Genomic DNA, 24,691 nt, shown 5'->3' on the forward strand with positions numbered 1-24,691 from the left:
AGTGTCCCTGTGGGTGCTCCACTTTAGGTGTCTTGGCGCCCTGCTCTTGTAATCAGAGATTTGTAGTAGCCATCTTGTGCCGCTCCAAGTGGTTACATAGTGGAGTGCAGCCAACCGTCCCCCAGTTCCTTCTCTACTGCCTTTGGCTTGAGTTGGAGCGACAGCAGTGCCCTCTCTTACCTTTGAGAGCTTAATAGTTTGCAGTTGTTCCCGATAGTGTTAGCTTAGTCGTAGTTAGCTACCCTACCCTTTTGCCCTTTATATCTTATATTTTATATTTTAGTTTATATATTTTTTTAAACATATATATATTTTTCTCCCTTTACTCCCGCCTTTCTGGTGGGTACTCGGCTATTGATTAAAGAAAAAAAGAAAGAAAAATGGGGTTATTCCTGTTCTTTCTCCAAAGGAATTGCTGTCTCAGGCATTCCCGGCTCACCTGGCTTTAAATGCTGCCTGACTTGCAGACTTTCCATACTGATCTCTGACGGCCATGCACCATGTGTCAGCTGCTTCGGCGAGGCACACGTTACCGAAAAGTGTCCACACTGCAGAAAATTGACTGCCAGGACAAGGAAGGCTAGGGATCTCCAATTAAAGCTCCTGATGATGGAGAAATCCCTCAGACCGGCCTCCAACCCCGAATCCAGGACACCTCCTGGTCGCCAGCGGCAGCGTCTGACAGGGGATCTACTTCAACGACGGCCGCTAAGGAGCCTGCTCCTAGAAAGGCTACCAAAAAGCGGTCAGACTCATCCCCACAATGAGAATCACCTAAAAGAAAGCAATCTCCAAATGAAAAATCTACCCTGGTACCAATGGCACCAAGAGCGCCAGACCGTGAGGCACTGGGAACATCCGTACTGAGATGTCCCGAGGAGCTAAAGACCCTATGTGGGAAAGCTCTAATGGAGGTGCATGCAGTAAAGCCAAACCTCCCAGCTCGGCACCTACGGAGCCCAAGAAAACCTCGGCACCAAGCAGTACAGTGTCACCATCTGCTGTGTACCTATCCAGCACAGCTCCAAGTCATCGGCACTGACAGCTTTGACCCTAATTCCTGGTCAGTGCATGATGCCGTCCCTGGCACCGAGCCTTATGGTTCCACAGCAATTCATGAGGCATGCGGACCTGATAGTGGCCTCAACACCTGGAATTCCCCTACTCAGTACCGACGGTACCCCAGCGAGACCGGGACCAAGCCTGGTAACCACTCCCTGTGGATCAGACCCTCCCTTCTCCAGTGATGAGGAAGAAGAGGATGAGGCAGTAATATACACTCCTCGTCACTCCTCCCCTAAACCTGGACCCTCTCAGCACCAAACAGCTACAGACATGCGGGGCTAGTATGGTCAACCATGGGCACCGCCACCTATACCCTTCCCACCCAACTGGCCATACTGGGATCCATGGGCAATGTATAGGGCCCAGAACCTCAGGCCCCTTAACCCACCGAGGTCCAAAACAACTCTGTCCCTTTCACCAACTGTCCCAACACCCTCAGAGACACAAGAGGAAGAGATAGAGGAGCCTGATGACACACCTGAAGGTGACACCCTGCTGCCCACCCACATATCATCTTCATCACAGGATGAAATGATGATGCCGCTCCCCCGCACACACTATGGGGGATGATGTCAAATCTTTTCAAGACCTCTTCAAAAGTGTAGCTGAATCTCTGGACATTTCGTTAGCTGAACTACAAGAGACCCAACACAAGCGCACAGACATACTCCAGGCATCCCCAACAGCAAAGACAGCACTGCCAATTAATGATGCCATTATGGACCCTGCAAAAATAATCTGGCAGACACCCGCCACAGCCCCTCCCTCCTATAAGAGGTCTGACCATAAATATTATGTGCCAGTGAAAGGGGCTGAGTTTCTATTCATCCACCCTGCACCAAACTCGCTGGTGGTCGATGCGGTAAATCCAAGGGGGAAAACAACACTAGTCCAGAACGACCCCATATGATAAGGACCGGAAAAGGCTAGACCTCTTCGGATGGAAAGCCTACTCTTCTGCCACACACTACTTCCGCATAGCCAATTATTCAGCCCTACTGGCAAAGTACACACATAATCTGTTTACCAAAATTTGTAATTTATTGAAAGTTTACCTGATGACAAAAGGAAACACTATAAGGCAAACATCTCGGAGGGGTCTCATCGCCAGGACGGCCCTACAGGCCTCTCTTGACTCTGCAGACACGGCAGCACAGTCCATCGCTACATCCGTGGTCATGCACCGGGTATCCTGGCTCCACCTCTCAGGGTTCCCCAGGTTGGTCCAAGCCACCATGGAGGACTTACCCTTTGAGGGTCAAAAATTGTTTGCAGACAAAACCAATATGTCTCTACATACCTTAAAGGACTCCCGGGTGACTTTAAAAACCTTGGGCATCTGTGTATCTGCAAACAAAAAGAAACAAGGCAGGTTTTACAACCAGAGATTCCGGGCTGCTCCATACTCTCAGCCCCAAAGACAGTATGACCAAGACGTAAACAAAGACAGACCAGAGGTCGGCAGAATCAAGATCAGCCTTTGACATCTCAGCCATCCACCTCCAGACAATCATTTTGAAGGTGTGGTCGAGAGCACGAGACATTCACACTCTGATTCTTGAACCAGATCTGATCCCCAGCCCATTCGGAGACCGTCGGATAATATGGTGACAGTCTGGAACTGTCAGACAACAGACAAATGGGTTCTGGAGATTATCCAGAAGGGCTACTCCATCCCCTTTATTTCTAGCACACCTACTCACTCCCTTCCCCCGTCCCTCTGCAGGGAACTCTCTCACAAGCACCTGTTACAACAGGAAATAAACCACCTCGTACAGTTAGGTGTCGCAGAACCCATACTATCTCAACACAGGCGGAGAGGTTTTTATTCCCATTATTTTCTTACTCAGAAAAAGAACGGCAGGTGGAGACCCATCCTGGATTTATGAAAAGTCAACAAATTTGTGAGAACGCAGTTTCAAAACGGTGACTATATCCACAATAATTCTGGCAGTAGAGAAAGGAGATTGGCTTTCATCCCTCAACTTCCAGGACGCTTATTTTCATATTACCATTCACCTGGCACACAAGATTCCAAAGATTCACCCTAGGGAATCAGCATTTACAATACAGAGTGCTACCCTTCGGCCTGTCAACTGCCCCAAGAGTTTTTTTCAAGATTCTCGCAGTTATTGCAACTCACCTCCGCAGACAGGGAGTGATGATTTTTCCATACTTAGACGACTGCCTCCTAAGGGCACCAACGCCACAAGGAGTGATAAACGCCATGCATACCACAATAACCCTGTTCATGGACTTTGAGTTACAGATAAATGTACAGAAGTCCACGGTCCCTGTCCAACAGTTGGAATTTATAGGAGCCTACCTCGACTGTCTCACAGCAACAGCAATGTTACCCCAATAACGCTTCCTCACTCTAGTCAACCTAATTTCAACAGTGATGGACAGCCCACAAACATCTGCCAGAATGTGTTTACAACAGTTGGGGCACATGTTGGTAACAACGTTTGTTATAAAATATTGCAGGCTCCACATGAGTTTCTTACAGGCCTGGCTTCGAACAGTCTATATACCCCACAGACATTCTCTCAACTGATGCCTCATGATGCCCTGCAGGGTAAAAGACTCGCTAACATGGTGGACACAACCACAGAACATCTGCTCAGGAATCCCTTTCCAATAAAAAGTTCCAACCATGACAATCACGATGGATGCCTCTCTAGTTGGTTGGGGGGCACATTTATGCAACAATATGGGCCAGGGCCGCTGGTCTTCAGCAGAATTCAACCTGCACATAAACTTACTGGAGCTAAGGGCAGTCCGAAACGCATGCGAGCTTTTTCTCCCTTTAATCAAGAACAATGCCATCAAGATCCTTATGGACAATATTGCATGCATGTTCTATATAAATAGCCAAGGGGGAGCATGATCATACCCACTATGTTCGGAGGCAATACACCTCTGGAATTGGTGTATCACCAACAACCTAGAGATTTCGGCATCCTATTTGCCGGGATGTCAGAACACAACAACGGACCACCTAAGCAGAGACTTCTCACAAATACCCGAGTGGAAGATAGATCCCGGAATTCTCAAAGCCATATTTGAGCTATGGGGGTTCCCCACTATAGACCTATTTGCAACAGCTCAGAACATCAAGTGCCCACAATATTGCTCTCGGGCCGGATTGGGACACTATTCCCTGGGCAATGCTCTCCTCATAAAATGGGAAGCGCCAATGTTGTATGCATTTCTTGTGATCCCACTACTGAGCCAAGTCATTCACAAGCTCAGGCAGGACAAATCCAGGGTCATTCTTATTGCATCCACATGACCCAGACAAACATGAGACAGATGACTCTGTCCCAAAGCTGAGACAGATGCCAGTGAAATCACCTCAAACCAGTGATGAGCTGCCAAAAAATTAACAACCGGTTCCCTCCTCCTCACCCCACGAGGGGGTCGTGCCCCCCCCCCGGGACTCCTGCCCCATCCAACCCCCCACATTCCTTGACACCCTCCCTGGGACCCCTGCCCCATCCACCCCCCTTCCCTGTCCCCTGACTGCCCACTGCCGCCCCATCCAACCTCTCCTCTCATTCCTGATGGCCCCCTGGGACCCCTGCCCCATCCAACCACCCCTTCTCTTTGTCCCCGACTGCCCCTGGAATCCCTGCCCCTGACTGTCCCCCACTGCCCCATCCAACCCCTGCTCCTTCCTGACTGCTCCCCCAGGACCCCTGCCCCATTCAATCCCCCTGTTCCCTGCCCTCTGACCGCCCTGATCCCTATCCACCCACCCCCACGAACTCCCCTGCCCTCTTTCAACACCCCCTCCCTGCCCCCCTTACCGCGCAGGAGGCTGGAGGCTGGGCCGGGGGCGCTGGGCCAGGCTGGGGCCAGGCCTGGAGCTGCTGGGCCCGGGGCCGGGGCCGGAGCCGGGGCGCTCGGCCGGGCCCGGGGTGGGCCGGAGCCGCTGGGCCCGGGCCGAAGCTGGTGTGCTCGGCCGGGCCGGAGCCGGGGCGCTCGGACGGGCCTGGGCCGGAGCCGCTGGGCCCGGGGCCTGGGCCGGAGCCGCCGGGGCAGGGCCAGGCTGGGCCGGAGCTGCTTGGCCGGGCCTGCCTCGCCTCGCCTCCTCGCCGCCCCCCCCCCCCGCGCCCCAGCTTACCTTGCCAAGCCGTTTCTGAGCCTCCCCAGTCCCAGGCTTCCCGCGCGAACATCTGATTCGCGGGAATCGGGGGAGGCGGAGCGGGAGGAGAAGTGGGCGGCAGAGCCTTCAGGAGAGGAGTCCAGAAAGCAGAGGTGAGCTGGGGCTGGGGGCGGGGCAGCTTTTTTAGAACCAGTTGTCCCGCTAAAAGGGCTTCTAAATTTAGCAACCGGTTCTTGCAAACCGGTGCGAACCGGCTCCAGCTCACCACTGCCTCAAATCCTTCCCTTAGTGCCTCACTTTCTGTCACAGGACACGGGGCGTCTCCGTCACCCCAACCTCGCAGTACTCCACCTCAAGGCCTGGTTACTCCATGGCTGATGGGGGTAAAGGAGGACTTTTCTGAAGAGGTGAAAGGTATACTACTTAACAGTCGCAGACTAAGCACAAGAAAGACATACACCTCTATCTCGATATAACGCTGTCCTTGGGAGCCAAAAAATCTTACCGTGTTATAGGTGAAACCGCATTATATCGAACTTGCTTTGATCCACCGGAGTGCGCAGCCCCGCCCTCCTGGAACACTGCTTTACCGCGTTATATCTGAATTCGTGTTATATCGGGGTAGAGGTGTATATACATAAGTGGAAATGATTCTGCACTTGGTGCCAGGACAAACAGAGCTTTCCACAGTTGGCCCCACTACTTAGAATCCTCGATTATATACTAGGCCTTAAAAAATCTGGGCTATCCACAGGCTGGTGGATAGCCCAGAGTACATATGGCTGCCATCACCTCCATCCACGACAAGGTGATGCTCACCCGATGACTAAACGCTTCCTTAAAGGAACAGAAAACACTTAACCCACACTAAGAAACCCTATTCCCATGTGGGACCTCAACCTTGTTCTACGTGGTCTCATGGGAAAACTGTTTGAACGCCTCGCAACTCTCTCGCTGTTACTTATCAATTAAGGTTGCTTTCCTCATTGCCATCACGTCAGCAAGACAGATGGGAGAATTAGGTGCCCTAATGGCACACTCACCTTATACTACATTATTTAAGGATAAAGTTTATCCTACGACCGCACCCCAAGTTCATACCCAGGGTTGCCTCCCCTTTTCATTTAAATCATCCCATATACTTACCTTTATATATTTTTTCCGAAGCTGCATACCAACAGCATTGAGGCCTCACTCCACACGCTAGACATCTGCAGAGCACTAGCTTTCTACATAAAAAGCACAAAAACATTCAGAAAATCATCTGAACTATCAGTTTCCATAACAGAACGCTCGAAGGGCCAAACCATCTCAAAACAAAGACTATCCAAATGGATATCTAGATGTATCCATTTGTGCTATCAAAACACTGATGGGGTGTGTGCTAACCTCCACTGGGAGTTCGCACACACCCCATCAGAGCATTATCAACATCTATGGCCTTTCTCAATAATGTACCTGTGATGGGTTCCCCCCGGGGTGCCACCTGGAACTGTGGTACCACTGAGCCCCCCTGACCCACCACCCTGGGCTCCCTCCCACACTGTGGTGCTGTGATAAGTTGCCAAGCTCTCCAAGCTTGCTCTCTCACCAGCATACACACAGGTAGGGACACACCCAGCTGCAGAACTTACAGGCTGCTGTGATCAGCTCTGCATGGGGAGACTACAGCTAAGGAACTGTCCAGCTGCTCAAGAGCACACACCCCTCTGGCAGGTAAACCCAATATTATACCACCTTGCGCTGCACAGAGATTGGTACAGCGTAAGCTCATGAAATTCACCCTCTACATTTGTAATAGATATATAGACAATATTCCTAACTTCAGATACCAAAATGATACATGCATACAAATAGGATAATCATATTCAGTAAATCATAACTTTTACAATGATATCTCACATGACCTATCTTGTATTAAAATACATCATAGTTATGCCATAATCATACCATAATAATATATCTATGAAGAATATGGGATGCAGTGTCACAGTACCTATTACTGACATTTGCAAAGCAGCTACCTGGGCATCTGCCCATACTTTCACTAAACATTATGCTCTAGAACAGGGGTCTCCAAACTACGGCCCGCGGGCCGGATGCAGCCCGGGGCTTCCATTTGTCCGGCCCTCCAACCAACAGGGGAGAAGCGAACAGCTGAGTAGGCAGCCGAGCAGGCAGGGGGAGGGGCCGCCGGCAGCAGCTCACACGGGGCAGCAGCACAGCTGAGCTGTGCAGAGGGGTGAGTGCCTCTGGGAGCCAGTGTCCCGTCCGTCCGTCCCGTCCCCCCCAAGGGGAGCCAACTTAGGGGAGAGTCGTTGCTTCAGCAAAGCAGATACAGGGAGAAGCAAATAGGCAGGCAGCTGAGCAGGCGGGGGGGGGGGGGGGGGGGGGCCGGGGAGCGGGCGGGGGGGGGGGGGGGGGGGGGGAGCTCAGCTGAGCTGTGCAGAGAGGTGAGTGCCTCTGGGAGCCAGTGTCCCCCCACAAAAGGGGAGCCAACTTAGGGGAGAGTCATTGCTGTAGCTGAGCAGGCACGGACCCCTGCCTTAGGAGTAAAAATACAAGCCAGATGCTTAATTACATCTCAAATAAATGGAGTAAAGAAGATGGAAATTAACAATTTCATAATGGTTAAATTTTAACTACATCACTAATAGAACCAAACAGTATTTGTATGATACAAATGTGTGAGTTTTTAGAAATAAAATAAAAACAAATGTGAAATGATTTTTATGTATTGACAAATATTGTGTGATTTCACAGTACCTGCATCGATTAACTTTTATACCTGATTTAGAATTTAATGCAACACTGACACAGTAGAATAGTGTTGTTTTTTAATGATTTTGCATGTATTTGCATATATTTAATTTCTTTCACAGTTGCTTTGGCCCGCAAAGCCCCTTCAAAAATCTAATATGGTCCTCGTCTCATAAAGTTTGGAGACCCCTGCTCTAGAACAACAGTCAGGAGCAGATGCTCAGTTTGGACTCACAGTGTTATCCACCTCAATGAACCAACTCCAAAGCCCCTCCACTCCACTGAGGGGCATTGCTCAACAGTCACCTAAAGTGGAGCACTCACAGGGGCGGGCACTCCTCGAAGAAAAAGAAGAAGACGATGAGAAGGTTACTCACCTTGTGCAGTAACTGAGGTTCTTCAAGATGGTTGTCCCTGTGGGTTCTCCACTACCCCCCTTCCTCCCCTCTACTTCGCCGTTTCACGCCAATCCTCTGGGGTAGAGAAGGAACTGGGGGACGGTTGGCTGTGCACTGCTAGGTAACCGCTCGGAGCGGCGCAAGACGGCTGCGGCACGTGTGCAGCCAACCGGGCACTGCTACTACAAATCTCTGATTACAAGCGCAGGGCGCCAAGACACTTAAAGTGGAGCACCCACAGGGACACCCATCTCGAAAACCTCAGTTACTGCACAAGGTAAGTAACCTTCTCTTTCTGAATTACTGTGTAATAAGATTGTGATTATGTCATGAAGGTTTAGTCCATTCTTTCATCTTGCAAGTATGAAGCAATAACTTATTATTTAACATTTATATTGTGAAGTCACCTAAAGCCCTTAGTAAGGGTAGGTCTCATGTGCTAGTCACAGTACAAACATAGTACAATGACAGTACTTGCATTGTAGAACTTACTAATATGCACTCTATATTTAAACTTAACAGGAAATATGAAGAAGCATTAGAATACCATCGTCAGGCCCTAGTATTGATTCCTCAGAATGCTTCCACATACTCTGCCATTGGATACATACACAGTCTAATGGGCAATTTTGAAAGTGCAATTGACTATTTTCATACGGTATGTATATGGTATAAATGAGAGAGGTGCTGGTCACAGCTGCATAAGTAGGGTTATATTTTATTTGTGTACTTAAAACAAATTCATTGCCTTATGTGTGAAAAGTACAATATATCCTTCCCAAACTTACAGCACTTACTCTTTTAAATATAGAATAAACGTTCTGAGCATTTACAAGTAAAACCTGTTAATTAAATTAAAATAATTTGAAAAGGATCCCTTAAGAAACGTAGTATGTGTCAGTCCTTTCTGTGTCCCAGATTATCCTAATAAGTGAACGACATTGACTCTTCAGATTTACCAGATAGTTAGAATTCATTGAAATATGGTATAATTTATATTTCAATAAATTAGGTTCTAAATTAGCTACCTCTTCCCTGTAGTGACACTGAGAGGGGAAAAAAATACAAAAAACTAGTGTATTTAAAAATCAGTCTAATCTAGTCTGTGACCACAAACACTAAAGTACCGTAAACATAATTATAATATAATATCACTGCAGGGCAGAATGAAGGTTCTTTGGGTGTAAGGGTTCCACACCTTAACATGATTGGATTTCTTCTAAGTATAACCTTAACACTGAATTTTCTGAGTTTTTGTAATGCTTGGTTTGGGGATAACATTCCTGCAATGCTTTTTACCCCTAAATGAAACTCAACTTCAACTCATATTAATATAATTTTTAGTTTGAGTCTATATATTCCAATTTAGCTGTACAAACATAAACAATAAGCTTGCTCAAAGATTCTTAGTGTAGAAGCTGTAAGTATTTATTATATTTTATTAATTCATCTTCCTTCATGGAGGAGGAAAGGTTGCACTGCTGTTCGGTGGACAAATTTTAGTACTGGAACAAAGGTGGGTTTAGTGTACCTAGTTTTGGTTTTGTTAATCATAGAATCATAGAAGATTAGAGTTGGAAGAGACTTCAGGAGGTCATCCAGTCCAACCCCCTGCTCAAAGCAGGACCAACCCCAACTAAATCATCATAGCCAGGGCTTTGTTAAGCCGGGCCTTAAAAACCTGTAAGGATGGAGATTCACCAGCTCTCTAGCTAACCCATTCCAGGGCTTCACCACCCTCCTGGTGAAATAGTTTTTCGTAATATCCAACCTAGACCTCCCCCACTGCAACTTGAGACCATTACTCCTTGTTCTGTCATCTGCCACCACTGAGAACAGCCTAGCTCCATCTTCTTTGGAATTCCCCTTCAGGTAGTTGAAGGCTGCTATCAAATCCCCCCTCACTCTTCTTTTCTGCAGATTAAATAAACCCAGTTCCCTCAGCCTCTCCTCATAAGTCATGTGTCCCAGCCCCTTAATCATTTTCGTTGCCCTCCGCTGGACTCTCTCCAATTTGTCCATGTCCTTTCTGTAGTGGGGGGGCCCAAAACTGGACTCCAGATGTGGACTCACCAGTGCTGAATAGAGGGGAATAATCACTTCCCTTGATCTGCTGGCAATGCTCCTACTAATGCAGCCCAATATGCCGTTAGCCTTCTTGGCAACAAGGGCACACTGTTGACTCATACCCAGTTTCTTGTCCATGTAATCCCCAGGTCCATTTCTGCAGAACTGCCACTTAGCCAGTCGGTCCCCGGCCTGTAGCAGTGCATAGGATTCTTCTGTCCTAAGTGCAGGACTCTGCACTTGTCCTTGTTGAACCTCATCAGATTTCTTTTAGCCCAGTTTGTCTAGGTCACTCTGGACCCTATCCCTACCCAACGGGTAGTGATCAATGGCTCCATGTCTAGTTGGCAGCCGGTTTCAAGCGGAGTGCCCCAAGGGTCGGTCCTGGGGCCGGTTTTGTTTAATATCTTTATTAATGATCTGGAGGATGGTGTGGACTGCACTCTCAGCAAGTTTGAAGATGACACTAAACTAGGAGGCGTGGTAGATACACTAAAGGGTAGGGATCGGATACAGAGGGACCTAGACAAATTAGAGGATTGGGCCAAAAAAAACCTGATGAGGTTCAACAAGGATAAGTGCAGAGTCCTGCACTTAGGACGGAAGAATCCCATGCACTGCTACAGACTAGGGACCGAATGGCTAGGTAGCAGTTCTGCAGAAAAGGACCTAGGGGTCACAGTGGACGAGAAGCTGGATATGAGTCAACAGTGTGCTCTTGTTGCCAAGAAGGCTAACGGCATTTTGGGCTGTATAAGTAGGGGCATTGCCAGCAGATCGAGGAGCGTGATCGTTCCCCTTTATTCGACATTGGTGAGGCCTCATCTGGAATACTGTGTCCAGTTTTGGGCCCCACACTACAAGAAGGATGTGGAAAAATTGGAAAGAGTCCAGCGGAGGGCAACAAAAATGATTAGGGGTCTGGAGCACATGACTTATGAGGAGAGGCTGAGGGAACTGGGATTGTTTAGTCTCCAGAAGAGAAGAATGAGGGGGGATTTGATAGCAGCCTTCAACTACCTGAAGGGGGGTTCCAAAGAGGATGGAGCTCAGCTGTTCTCAGTGGTGGCAGATAACAGAACAAGGAGCAATGATCTCAAGTTGCAGTGGGGGAGGTCCAGGTTGGATATTAGGAAACACTATTTCACTAGGAGGGTGGTGAAGCACTGGAATGCATTACCTAGGGAGGTGGTGGAGTCTCCTTCCTTGGAGGTTTTTAAGGCCCGGCTTGACAAAGCCCTGGCTGGGATGATTTAGTTGGGAATTGGTCCTGCTTTGAGCAGGGGGTTGGACTAGATGACCTCTTGAAGTCCCTTCCAACCCTGATATTCTATGATTCTATGATACCCTCCAGCATATCTACCTCTCCCCCAAGCTTAGTGTCATCCACGACCTTGCTGAGGGTGCAATCCATCCCATCATCCAGATGTTGAACAAAACCAGCCCCAGGACCAATCCCTGGGGCACTCCGGTTGATACCTGCTGCCAACTAGACATCGAGCTGTTGATCACTACCCGTTGAGCCTGACAATCTAGCCAGCTTTCTATCCACCTTATAGTCCATTCATCCAATCCATACTTTTTTAACTTGCTGGCAAGACTGCTGTGGGAGACTGTATCAAAAGCTTTGCTAAAGTCAAGGTATATCACATCCACCGCTTATCCACAGAGCCAGTTATCTCATCATAGAAGGCAATCAGGTTGGTCAGGCATGACTTGGCCTTGGTGAATCCATGTTGACTGTTTCTGGTCACCTTCCTCTCCTCCAAATGCTTCAAAGTGAATTCCTTGAGGACCTGCTCCATGATTTTTTCTGGGGACTGAGGTGAGGCTGACCAGTCTGTAGTTCCCCAGATTCTCCTTCTTCCCTTTTTCAAAGTTGTGCACTATATTTGCCTTTTTCCAGTCGTCCAGGACCTCCCCCGATCATGAGTTTTGAAAGATAATGGCCAATGGCTCTGCAATCTTAACTTTTTGTCATTTAAAGAAGTAGCAGTATTTTTTTATTCATTTGTTGGAAGGGTAGCCTCATTTTATAGTGAAGACTGTGTTCTTCTATTATAACAATCTGCAGCAGCAACTAAAGTAAACATAAAAATGAAGAGAAAAAACTGTATGACATTATTATGATGCTATGATGTTGCAAATATCTGTTTCTCCTATTGAATATTCTGTACTCTGTTTTTTACAGGCCCTTGGTCTTAGGAGGGATGACACATTTTCAGTCACCATGCTTGGACATTGCATAGAAATGTATATTGGTGATTCTGAAGCTTACATTGGTAAGTATATCATTTGTCGCTATATGTAGTAAAATTATGAATAGTAAACGAAACTTTTTAATGTGTATCACATAAAAGATCCTCTAATGTTACATGTACAATAGAAACCCATCAGAAAAAAAATTGTTAGCTAGCTACTGAATCTAGAGAGAGTTCATTAAATTCAGTGGGAAGAGTCTTATGTTAAGATCAGAAAGGAAAAAATATAAATCTGGGACAAGATTTTTTTTCACATGGAGGACATTAAAAACTATTCCATCATGGAGGAGATGTATACTCCAATATTAACTGGTTGAATCTTGGCACTGTCTGGAGAAACTAGTTATTGATACCATAAATAATGGCTTCTAGGGCAGTTTATTTTAGCATCTATTTTTAATAATCATTCATAGCACCCCCAATATACATGTCACCATACAAAATGCTTGAAGTCAAAGACAAAACACAGGATGATTCAGGTAAAGAGACAAGTATGGACAAAGTAGGAAGGAAGGAAGTCTAATGTAAAAAAGAGTTCGGGAGACTTGGCAGCTTTTTAAAGACACATTATTAAGGGCACAAGAGCAAACTATCCTAATGCGTAGAAAAGATAGGAAGTATGATAAGGGACCACCTTGGCTTAACCAGAAGTTCTTCTTCGAGTGCTTGTACATGTCCATTCCAATCAGGTGTGTGCACGTGCACATGCACGGTAGCCAGAAGATTTTTCCCATAGCAGCCTCCATTGGGTCGGCATGGGTGCCCCCTGGAGTCGTGCCTTCATGGCGCTCGATATAGAGCCCTGCCGACCTGCCACCCCCTCAGTTCCTTCTTACCACCAGTGACGGTTAGCTGGAACATCCCATAGCCCTTGCTCAGCAAGTGCCTTTATCTCCATTTTTTGTGTAGAGTTCTCTCTAGTTAGTTGTATAGTAGTTAGTTAGTTGGGGGTTTCCCCCCGCCCCCCTTCTGACTCCCCGGAACTGGGGTATGGTGCGGTCCCTGGGTTTCAAAACCTGTGAGGGCTGCGCTAAGCGCATGCCAAAGAGTGACCCCCCCCCCCCACGCTTCTTGTCTAAGGTGCCATGGGGAAGGTCACCAAAAGGACAGGTGTAGGACCTGCTGCGAGTTCCGTCCCAGAACTATTAAAGAAAGGGAACGGCGACATAAGGTTCTCCTAATGGAGTCAGCTCTTTGCCCCCACTCAGACCTTGGGTTGGGGGACCCCGCACCCAGCACGTCCTCGTCGGCGCGGAGTGCCCTGGCACTGTCATCCTGGAAACCAGTACCGAAAAAGGACTCCTCCCAAGATGCTCAGCACCGGCATGGCTCCTCCCATGGCTAATCAACCAGGCATCGGTCTCAGTCGCTAGTGCCTCAGAAGAAGAAGAAGCAGAGAGGGAGCGTTTCCCCCCGGCTAAGTCTAAGGAGCCAACGGTTGTGAGACCCCAGTTGGGCCACAGCACCAGGTCCCCGGGCAGGGCCGCATCAACTCCTGCCCAGGCGAGGTAGTTGAGTCCAGGCCCACTGCGATCGCTGGATCCTACTGGCCAGCAACTGCCAAGCAACTTCCCTCAACACTGGAGAATTTCGAGGCAGCTCAAGGTGCTTTTCTCGCCCACTAGCACAGAGGTTGCTCCAGCCCCGTCTGCACCACCGCAACCCCAGGTGCAAATGAAGAGGGAAGCTGGCGATGATGTCCTGGTGCTCTCCTTCTCCACGGCACCCTCTGGCACCAACACCTCCAAAGAGGGAACCCACTTGGTCCCCGAGCTCCCAACACTGCCATTATTTGGGGCTTCCTCCTCCTCATCGCCGGATGAGGCACTGGCTGGTACCGCTGTAGCCCCAGCGCTCGAGAACAATTGGGTGTTGCAGTAGTTGCTGCGCCAGGTTGCCCAGGGTCTGGGCATCAAGGCAGAGGAGATAGTAGAGGACTCCAATCCCATGGTGGATAGCCTCGTGCCCTCTGGACCTTCCCGTATTGCCCCACCGCTCATAAAAACTATCGCAGACACCAACAAAACCCTGTGGCTGACCCCAGCCTCATTGCCACCCACTGCCAAGCACAATGAACCATGATATTTTGTGCCCTCTAACGGTTATGAACATCTTTATTCCCATCCGCAACCTGATTCCCTTTTTGTGGACACTGCTAACCAGCCCACTGTTTTCAAGGCCCCTCCCCCAAAAACAGGGAGGCTAAAAAATGCGACCTCTTCGGGGGAAAGGTCTATTCCATGGGTGGATTGCAGCTCCGTATTTCCAATCAACAGGCCATTGTCAGTCTGTACTCTTTTAATACCTCTACTTCAATGGCAAAATTTGCGGAGCTGCTCCCCTTACACTCCCATGCGGAGTTTTCAGCCTTGGTTGAGGAGGCCAAGCTAATCTCCCGAGCTTCCCTCCAGGTTGCACTGGACAGTGCTGACGCAGCCATGAGAGTCATGGCTACAGGGGTGGCCATGAGAAGGGGTTCCTGGCTCCAGGTCTCTGGTTTCCCGTACGAGGTCCAGCAGACCATACAGGACCTCCCCTTTGAGGGTGTGACTCTGTTTTCGGAGAAGACCGATAAAAGACTATATAGCCTAAAAGACTCTAGAGCCACCCTCAAATCCTTTGGCCTACACACTCCCGCCACACAGCGGAAGCCTTTCAGGCCTCAACCTCCTCTGCGGTTCTACCAACAGAACCATCAGGACGGCTCCTGGAGGAGGAATAGGAACGGCAGAAAGAGGCTGCACTTGTCTTCAGGCCAAGGTTCTGGCCAACCCAAACCACCTTCTGGCCCCAAACCGGCCTTTTGAAGGTGCGGTCGAGGACGGCGCACCAGAAAAAAACCTGGATCTACCCCACCTTACCTTTTCCTCTCGACTGTCCCCTTTCTACTGTGCATGGTCCCATATCACTTCGGACCGCTGGATGTTCCGCATGGTAGAGAGGGGATACTCCATCCAACTCTGTGCCCTCCCGCCCTTCCACCCCCCTTCCCCATCCCTCTTCAGGTACCCCTCTCACAAGCTACTCCTTATACAGGAGGTGCAGTCACTCCTTTTGCTAGGAGCAGTGGAAGAGGTTCCTCAGGAGCAGAAGGGCAGGGCTTTTTTTCCTCGGTATTTACTAATACCAAAAGCCAAGGGCGGCCTCGGACCCATACTAGACCTGTGAGAACTCAACAAATTTGTGAAGAAGCTCAAGTTCTGCATGGTCTCTTGGCCTCCATCATCCCTTCATTGGATCCAGAAGACTGGTATGTCGCCCTCGACTTGAAGGACGCGTACTTTCACATAGCAATAACTCTGTCCCACAGAAAATACTTCAGGTTTGTGGTAAACACCTACTACCAGTTCACAGACCTCCCATTTGGCCTGTCAGTGGCGCCTCATGTTTTTACCAAGTGCATGGCAGTCGTGGCTGCGTTCCTGCACAGACGGCAGGTACAAGTGTTTCCGTACCTCGACGACTGGCGATGTTCGAAGAACTGGGCCTTCTTCTGAACGAGAGGAAATCAACGCTGTCCCCAGTTCATAGGGTAGAATTTATAGGGGCAGTATTGCACTCGACACAAGCCAGGGCATGCTTCCCGGAAGCAAGGTTTCAGTCCCTCGGCGACATCATACGAGGTCTCAGGCAGTTCCCCACCACCACAGCAAGTAATTGCCTGAAACTCCCGGGACACATGGCGGCTTGTACCTACGTAGTACAGCATGCCAGACTCACACTTCAGCCTCTTCAATCGTGGCTAGCGTTAGTGTATCGGCCAGTCCGGAACAGCTTGGACAGGATCATAACCCTGCCTCGCATGGTACTCTACTCCCTCCTGTGGTGGCTTGACGCACAGATAGTGTGTGCAGGGGTCCCCTTCGCCAGCCCTCAGTCGCCCCTCTCGCTAGTGACGGATGCATCAGCTCTGGGCTGGGGAGTGCATTTGGGAGAACTCAGAACACAAGGCCTCTGGTCTCAGGCGGAACTCAGTTTCCACATCAGTGTCAGAGAGCTGAGAGAGGTACGCCTTGCATGCCAGACTTTCCAAGACCACTTGATAGGGAGATGTGTATCAGTTATGACAGACAACACCATGGCGATGTTCTATATCAACAAACGGGGGTGAATGATCCTCTCTGTGCCAGGAAGCCCCCATGTTGTAGGACTTCTATGTAGAGCACTCAATACATCTGCAAGCATCATACATCCCCGGAGTACAGAACGAGTTGGTGGAATATCTCAGCAGGTCGTTCCACGGCCACGAGTGGTCCCTTCGCCCGGATGTGGCAACCTCAATCTTCCATCAGTGGGACTTTCCCCAGATAGACTTGTTTGCCACACGACACAACAGAAAATGCCAGCAGTTTTGCTCCTTCCTGAATCACAACCCGGGCTCCATCGCGGACGTATTCCTCCTCCCTTGGGGAGGCCATCTCCTATATGCATTTCCACTTATCCCTCTTGTTCATAAGGTGCTCTTCAAGATACGGAGGGAACAAGCTTCGGTGATATTGATAGCTCCAGCCTGGCCCCACCAGCACTGGTACACATCACTCCTGGAAATGTCCGTGGAAGCTCCAGTCACCTTGCCACTCTTCTCAGACTTACTAACTCAGGATCATGGCCGTCTCCAACACCCAAACCTCGAGTCGCTGCACCTCACGGTGTGGAAGCTCCATGGCTGAACCTGATGGAGTTTTCTTGCTCGGATCAGGTTAGACAAGTCCTCCTTGGCAGTAGGAAACATTCCACGAGAGCCACTTATCTTGCCAAGTGGAAGAGATTTTCAATCTGGTCGGCACAGCACCGTTCGTTCCCGACGCTCGCCTCTGTGCTATTTATATTAGAATATCTTCTCCATCTCAAGCAGCAGAGGATGCCCATATCATCAATAAGGGTTCACATGGCCGACATCTCTGCCTTCCACCCAGGCGCAGAGGGCCGCTCGGTCTTTGCTAACCCTAGGGTCAGCTGCTTCCTTAAAGGTACCCGCATGTCCGACAGCCTGTCCAAGCTTGGGACCTCAATTTGGTCCTTTCCAGACTCATGGGATCGCCTTTTGAATCTTTGGCGACGTGCTCCCTGCTCTATGTCTCATACAAGGTAGCATTTCTGGTAGCAATAACCTTCAGCCAGGAGGTTGTCTGAGCTCAAGGCACTGACATCAGAGCCCCCTTACACAGTGTTCTGTAAGGACAAGGTTCAGCTCAGGCCTCACCTGGCCTTCCTCCCAAAGGCTGTCTCCCAGTTTCACATTAACCAGGACATCTTCCTCCCAGTATTCTATCCTAAGCCGCACTCCAGTGGCCGGGAGCAAAGGCTTCACTCATTGGATGTCCAGAGAGCGCTAGCCTTCTACATAGAACGAAGCCGTTCTGAAAATCTGTCCAGTTATTCGTGGCAGTGACAGACAGAATGAAAAGTCTTTGTCTCCTCTCAACATATCTCGTCATGGATCACGTCCTACAGCCGTGAGTGCTACAGCCTGGCAAAGGAGCCTCTCCTTCGATCATTGAGCACTCTACCAGGGCCCAGGCCTCGTCAATGGCATTCCAGGTGCAGGTTCCCACCCAGGAAATCTGCAGCGCAGCGACATTGTCCTCCATTCACACTTTCACAACACACTATGTGATCACCCAGCAGGCCAGAGACAATGCGGCCTTTGGAAGAGCAGTGCTCCAATAAGTGGACAACTTCAACCCCACCTCCTGAACTTGGGCTTGTGAGTCACCTGATTGGAATGGACATGAACAAGCACTCGAAGAAAAAACGGTTATTCACCTTCTCATAAATGTTGTTCTTCGAGATGTGTTGTTCATGTCCATTCCAATACCTACCCTCCTACTCCTTTGTTGGAGTAGCTGGCAAGAAGGAACTGAGGGGGTGGCGGGTCGGCAGGGCTCTGTATTGAGCACCAGGAAGGCGCAATGCCAGGGGGTGCCCAGGCCTACTCGAAAGAGGCCGCTATGGGAAAACCTTCCGGCTACTGTGCACGTGTGCACACACACACATGATTGAAATGAACATGAACACCACATCTCAAAGAACAACCGTTAGGAGAAGGTGAGTAACCGTTTTATCTTCAATGGCCTGAAACTCAGTGTCATACAAAAAGTGGAAACCAGGTCAAATTACAAAGGAAGAATACAACTCACCCCCACCCCCACACACATAAGTATGTAGGGACAATATTAGAAAGGCCAAGGCACAAATGAGATTAAACTAGGTAGGGACATAATGGGTAAAAAGAAAACATTTTACGGTACTTCAGAAGCAAGAGGAGGATCAAGGACAGGGTAGGCCCATTACTTAATCAGGAGGGAAAGACAATAACAGAAAACTCAACAATGCCCGAAATGTTAAATACCTTTTTTGTTTCAGTTTTCACCAAAAAAGTTAGCAGTGATTGGATGACTAACATAGTGAACATCAGTGTAAATGGGGTAGGATCTGATGCTAAAATAGGAAAAGAATAAGTTAAGAATTACTTAGACAAGTTAGATGTCTTAAGTTGACAGGGTCTGATTAAATCCATCCTAGAATACTTAAGGAACTGGCTGAAGAGATCTCCGAGCCATTAACGATTATTTTTGAGAACTTGTGGAGGACAGGAGATTTACCCGAGGATTGAAAAAGGGGCAAATATTGTACCTATCTATAAAAAGGGGAATAAGGACAAGCTAGGGAATTTATAGACCAGTCAGCTTAACTTTGGTACTCTGAAAGATAATGCAGCAAATAATCAAATCCGTTGGTAAGAAACTAGAAGATAATAAGGTGATAAGTAACAGTCAACATGAGTTTGTCAAAAACAAATCATGTCAAACCAACCCAATATTCTTCTCTGAGAGGGTAACAAGCCTTGTGGATGGGGAAAGCAGTAGATGTGATATATCTCAACTTTAGTAAGGCTTTTTATACAGTCTCTTGTGACCTCAAAAAATAAACTAGAGAAATATAGCCTAGATGAACCTACTATAAATTGAGGGCACAAATGACTGAAAAACGTAATCAGAGTAGTTATCAGTGGCTCACAATCAAGTTGGAAGGGCATATCGAGTGGAGTCCCGCAGGGATCTGTCATGGGTCCAGTTCTACTCAGGATCTTTAGAAATGATTTGAATAATGGCATAGAGAATACACTTATAAAGTTTGTAGATGATATCAAGCTGGGAATAGTTGCAAGCACTTTGGAGGAGAGGATTAGAATTCAAAATGATCTTGACAAACTGGAGTAATGGTCTGAAATAAATAGGATGAAATTCAATAGAGACACATGCGAAGAACTATACTTAGGAAGGAATAATCAGTTGCACACATACACAGTGGGATCTGACTGCCTGGGAAGGAGTACTGCAGAAAAGTGTCTAGTGGTTATAGTGGCTCACAAACTAAATATGAGGTGACAATGTAATACTGTTGCAAAAAAAGAAAACATCATACTGGGATGTTTTAGCAGGAGTGTTGTAAGCAAGTCACAAGCAGTAATTCTTCCTGTCTGCTCAGCACTGATAAGGCCCCCGCTGGAATACTGTGTCCAGTTCTGGATGCCATACTTGGGAAAGATGTGAACAAATTGGAGAAAGTCCAGAGGAGAGCAACAAAAATGATTAACGGTCTAGAAAACATGACCTACAAGGAAAGATTGAAAAATTTGGGTTTCTTTAGTCTGGAAGAAGAGAAGACTGAGAGAGGACATAAGTCTTCAAGTACATAAAAGGTTGTTATAATGAGGAGGGTGATAAATTGTTCTCCGTTTCCACTGAGGACAGGATAAGAAGTAATGGGCTTAAATTGCAACATGAGAGATTTAGGTTAGACCTTAGGAAAAACTTAAGAACATAAGAATGGCCATACTGGGTCAGACCAAAGGACCATTCAGCCCAGTATCCTGTCTACCGACGGTGGCCAATGCCAGGTGCCCCAGAGGGAGTGAACCTAACAGGTAATGATCAAGTGATCTCTCTCCTGCCATCCATCTCCACCCTCTGACAAACAGAGGCTAGGGACACCATTCCTTACCCCTCCTGGCTAATAGCCATTAATAGACTTAACCTCCATGAATTTATCTAGTTCTCTTTTAAAACCTGTTATAGTCCTAGCCTTCACAACCTCCTCAGGCAAGGAGTTCCACAGGTTGACTGTGCGCTGTGTGAAGAAGAACTTCCTTTTATTTGTTTTAAACCTGCTCCCCTTTAATTTAATTTGGTGGCCCCTAGTTCTTATATTATGGGAACAAGTAAATAACTTTTCCTTTTTCACTTTCTCCACACCACTCATGATTTTATATATCTCTATCATATCCCCCCTTAGTCTCCTCTTTTCCAAGCTGAAAAGTCCTAGCCCCTTTAATCTCTCCTCATATGGGACCCGTTCCAAACCCCTAATCATTTTAGTTGTCCTTCTCTGAACCTTTTCTAATGCCAGTATATCTTTTTTGAGATGAGGAGACCACATCTGTACGCAGTATGCAAGATGTGGGCGTACCATGGATTTATATAAGGGCAATAAGATATTCTCCGTCTTATTCTCTATCCCCTTTTTAATGTTTCCTAACATCCTGTTTGCTTTTTTGACTGCCGCTGCACACTGCGTGGACGTCTTCAAAGAACTATCCACAATGACTCCAAGATCTTTTTCCTGATTAGTTGTAGCTAAATTAGCCCCCATCATATTGTATGTATAGTTGGGGTTATTTTTTCTAATTGCATTACTTTACATTTATCCACATTAAATTTCATTTGCCATTTTGTTGCCCAATCACTTAGTTTTGTGCGATCTTTTTGAAGTTCTTCACAGTCTGCTCTGGTCTTAACTATCTTGAGCAGTTTAGTATCGTCTGCAAACTTTGCCACCTTACTTTTTACCCCTTTGCCACCTCACTGTTTACTTCCTAACTGTAAGTGTAGTTAAGCACTGGAACAAATTACCTCGGGAGATTGTCTAGTCCATTCTTAAAAATGACAGATATTGCACAAACATCTGTCAGGGATGCTCTAGATAATAAAAAAACTTATGCCCAAATAAATCTGTTAGTCTTTAAGGTGCCACCAGACTCCTTGTTGTTTTTGTAGATACAGACTAACACGGCTACCTCCTGATACTTGCTCTAGATAATACTTTGTCCTGCCTCTGTACAGAGGACTGAACTATATGACCAATATAGGTTTCTTCAATTCCTACGTTTCTGTGATTCTGATTCCTGGAAGAAATGTGTTTAAAGGTGGAATATGGAGAAGATAGAGACTGCTTTAAACTTGAGGTCTTCGTGATTGGAGATACAGAGGGGGATAAGGAGAGAAGACTGGAAAATGTGCAGACTGCTTGCTGCTTACTGTGAAGGGACCATCTCTAAAGGATGAAGAGAGAGTTCAGTTTCCCTGCTCATTTAATCCTTGGACACGTCAGTCTTTCAGTAGGAGTGTCAATAATAATGGGTTTTTTTAATGTCCTGTCCACTAAGAACAGGACTGAGGCTACCAACTCATTTCACCAAGCAGCTTTTAGGTGGTAATTTTTCCTCGTTACTGACCAGGAATCTATTTGAACTGATGATCAAAGCACACCAGCTTTCTAGCCACTGTCAAGTTTTTTTGTAAGTACAAGACAGGAGAGTTCTTGGTTGAAAATTACTAAAGTGTAATTGTGTGAAGATAGCAAAGAGCAAAGAATAAAAAAAAGAGGAAAAATACATGTCTTTTTATTAGCAAAACAGTGAATATTTCTTTAAACTGACAAGCAATTTTTATTTAAAGATTGGGGGGGGTGATCAATATTTAAGAGCAATATCTGTAGGAGTTGCTCACAAATGATACATCAGATAAGTTTATGTAGGGAATCTCTGGCTAACATGTCTTTGTGGGAGTGAATGAATATCACACTTGTCCCCTGTAGAAGCGGTAGGGATACATAAACCTCCCCCCCCCCCCAAAAAAAAATCAGTACTTTAAAAATAAGAAGATGATCCCATATGAGGTAATGAAGCCCCCCATGCTACCAAAGTTTGAGATGTTTATGCAGTATGGAAGCAATTTTTCACACACAGCTTCCTAGTTGCACATATTTTTCTGTTTCACTGGACTTGTTCATTTCTCCATGGTGAATAATAGAGTTAGTACACCGTGAAGCATGTTAATGAGGCTGAAGCCAATTAGGAAGTAATGTCTGTGTTGTCACTCCAACAAATTGGTTTGGCAGTGTGAAAAGCAATTGGAAGTGCATTTCCTCTAAATGTTAGGGCTTATTGCAGTCAGTTGATGCATTCTGATGTACTATACGGTTATTTGACTAAAGGCTACAATTGAGCTATATATGATTAAAACTGACTTAAGCGACTGGACAGAAAATAGTTTAACAGAAAGAGGTCTTCTTGTAAAAGTGAAGCTGAATTGTACTCAATATATTGGGATACCTTGGGTCTTTTTAAGACAGGAGATTGCCTACTACTGGTTCTAGTGCACAAAGCATAACACTTACAGACTTTCTTGTCAGTGGTCTGTGGATGTATAAGTGGCATGATTATTTGCTGGTAAACTAAGTATTTTATGAGATGTGAAATCTTGGGGATGTTCACTTGGACAGTAACTAATAACGTTGTTTCTTTTTAGGAACAGAAATTAAGGACAAATTAAGATGTTATGACTTTGATGTACACACTATGAAGACATTAAAGAACATTATTTCACCTCCCTGGGATTTCAGGGAATTTGATATAGAAAGACAAACGCTGGATGAAAGTGGTATTGTGACACTGGAAACATCAAATCAAAGGAAAACTACAGATACTACTCGTCCATTAGAAGAAACCTTTGAGATTGAAATGAATGAAAGTGATATGATGTTAGAAACATCAATGTCAGACCATAGTTCATGACTAACACTGGTACAGATCTCATTTTGTAAAAGTGTAAAACATTTTGATTTAGCTTTTTTGTTGCTGTGTCATGCATTCAGGAATTTGGTATTTTTATACAAATCCCAACTACTTCTTTACGCTTAACACCGGAGAAGTAATGTCTGCCTTAAGAATGTTAAAAAATATTCATTACCAACAGACTATTTCCAATTTTATTGTTTCTACAAAATAATCTTACATAATGGAATAAAAGGTGAAATTCATATATTATGTTTTTAAAACTGGTTACTGTACCCTGTGACTGCTCTTAAGACTGTGAAACTTTAAAAATATGTCCTGAAAATGAAATAATGTACAATATTCATCAAATTGAGTAGCCAAGGGCTACTGTAGTATGATTGTGGCTTCTAAGTTTTCAACCTATCTGTGAAGAACACTCTGTCATAGGCCAAAAATAACTAGGGTTTTGTTGCTAACATAATATTTTATTCTTTTAAGACAGGAATTAATTTCAACAATATCCATTATTTTGTTCAGCCTGTACATGCATTTGTGGAGAGCAATTTTTTATCAGCTGAATCTAATTTGCTATACATTAAATTGATGTCAAAGCTTTTTAAGCATGGGTAATGGATATTATGGGTTCTGTTTTGTCCTATTTTTGATAATTGTTTCATCTTGTCATCTGTACTGTACTACTGGAAGATAAATGTAAGCAGAACTGCTTTGGGAAAGCTGATCAGGCAACAAATGTGAATGGCACAAATATTCAGAGTATCATAAATATTTTAATAGATACATCTGATACAGTTTTTGGAAATCAGTGACATCCTGAGCTGCTATTTTCAAAAGTTAGCTTGATTATAAGCAAGGCAGAATGTGCTGATTATAAGGCTGTAGAAATTCTCTTTACATTTCACTTGGTTATTTTGTCAAGGTAAAGAAATAACTAAATAGTGTGTGTACAGTACTTTAAAAATCTCTAAGTCTGTGGTATTTTATTTTTGAATCTTCTCTGTGCATCACTATTTATAATTAACAACCTTGTGTTTTATGAACAGAAATGATTTCTCCATCCAATAAACTTAAGTAGGACCGTTCTGTGCTCCTGCTTAAAATGGATACTAACCATGTTTTGTATAAACTTCTCCCCTCTCTTCTTCCTCATCCTTACTTGCCTTAAAATTTG

At 46.3% G+C, this 24,691-nt stretch overlaps 1 protein-coding gene across 1 annotated transcript in view; it reads left to right on the forward strand.

Annotated features, from left to right (window-relative positions):
* Window positions 1-24,691, forward strand: part of CDC16 (cell division cycle 16) — a 66,271-nt gene extending 41,580 nt beyond the window's left edge. The window contains exons 16-18 of the mRNA XM_024224386.3: window positions 8,857-8,992; window positions 12,593-12,683; window positions 23,255-24,691. Coding sequence (XP_024080154.1) covers window positions 8,857-8,992; window positions 12,593-12,683; window positions 23,255-23,520 — 493 coding nt within the window. The 3' untranslated portion in view covers window positions 23,521-24,691. The remainder of the gene's footprint in view (window positions 1-8,856; window positions 8,993-12,592; window positions 12,684-23,254) is intronic.

This window comes from Terrapene carolina, unplaced genomic scaffold (genome assembly GCF_002925995.2).
Source record: "Terrapene carolina triunguis isolate 2854851 unplaced genomic scaffold, T_m_triunguis-2.0 Scaffold21, whole genome shotgun sequence".
In the NCBI taxonomy this organism is placed as follows: Eukaryota; Metazoa; Chordata; order Testudines; family Emydidae; genus Terrapene; species Terrapene triunguis.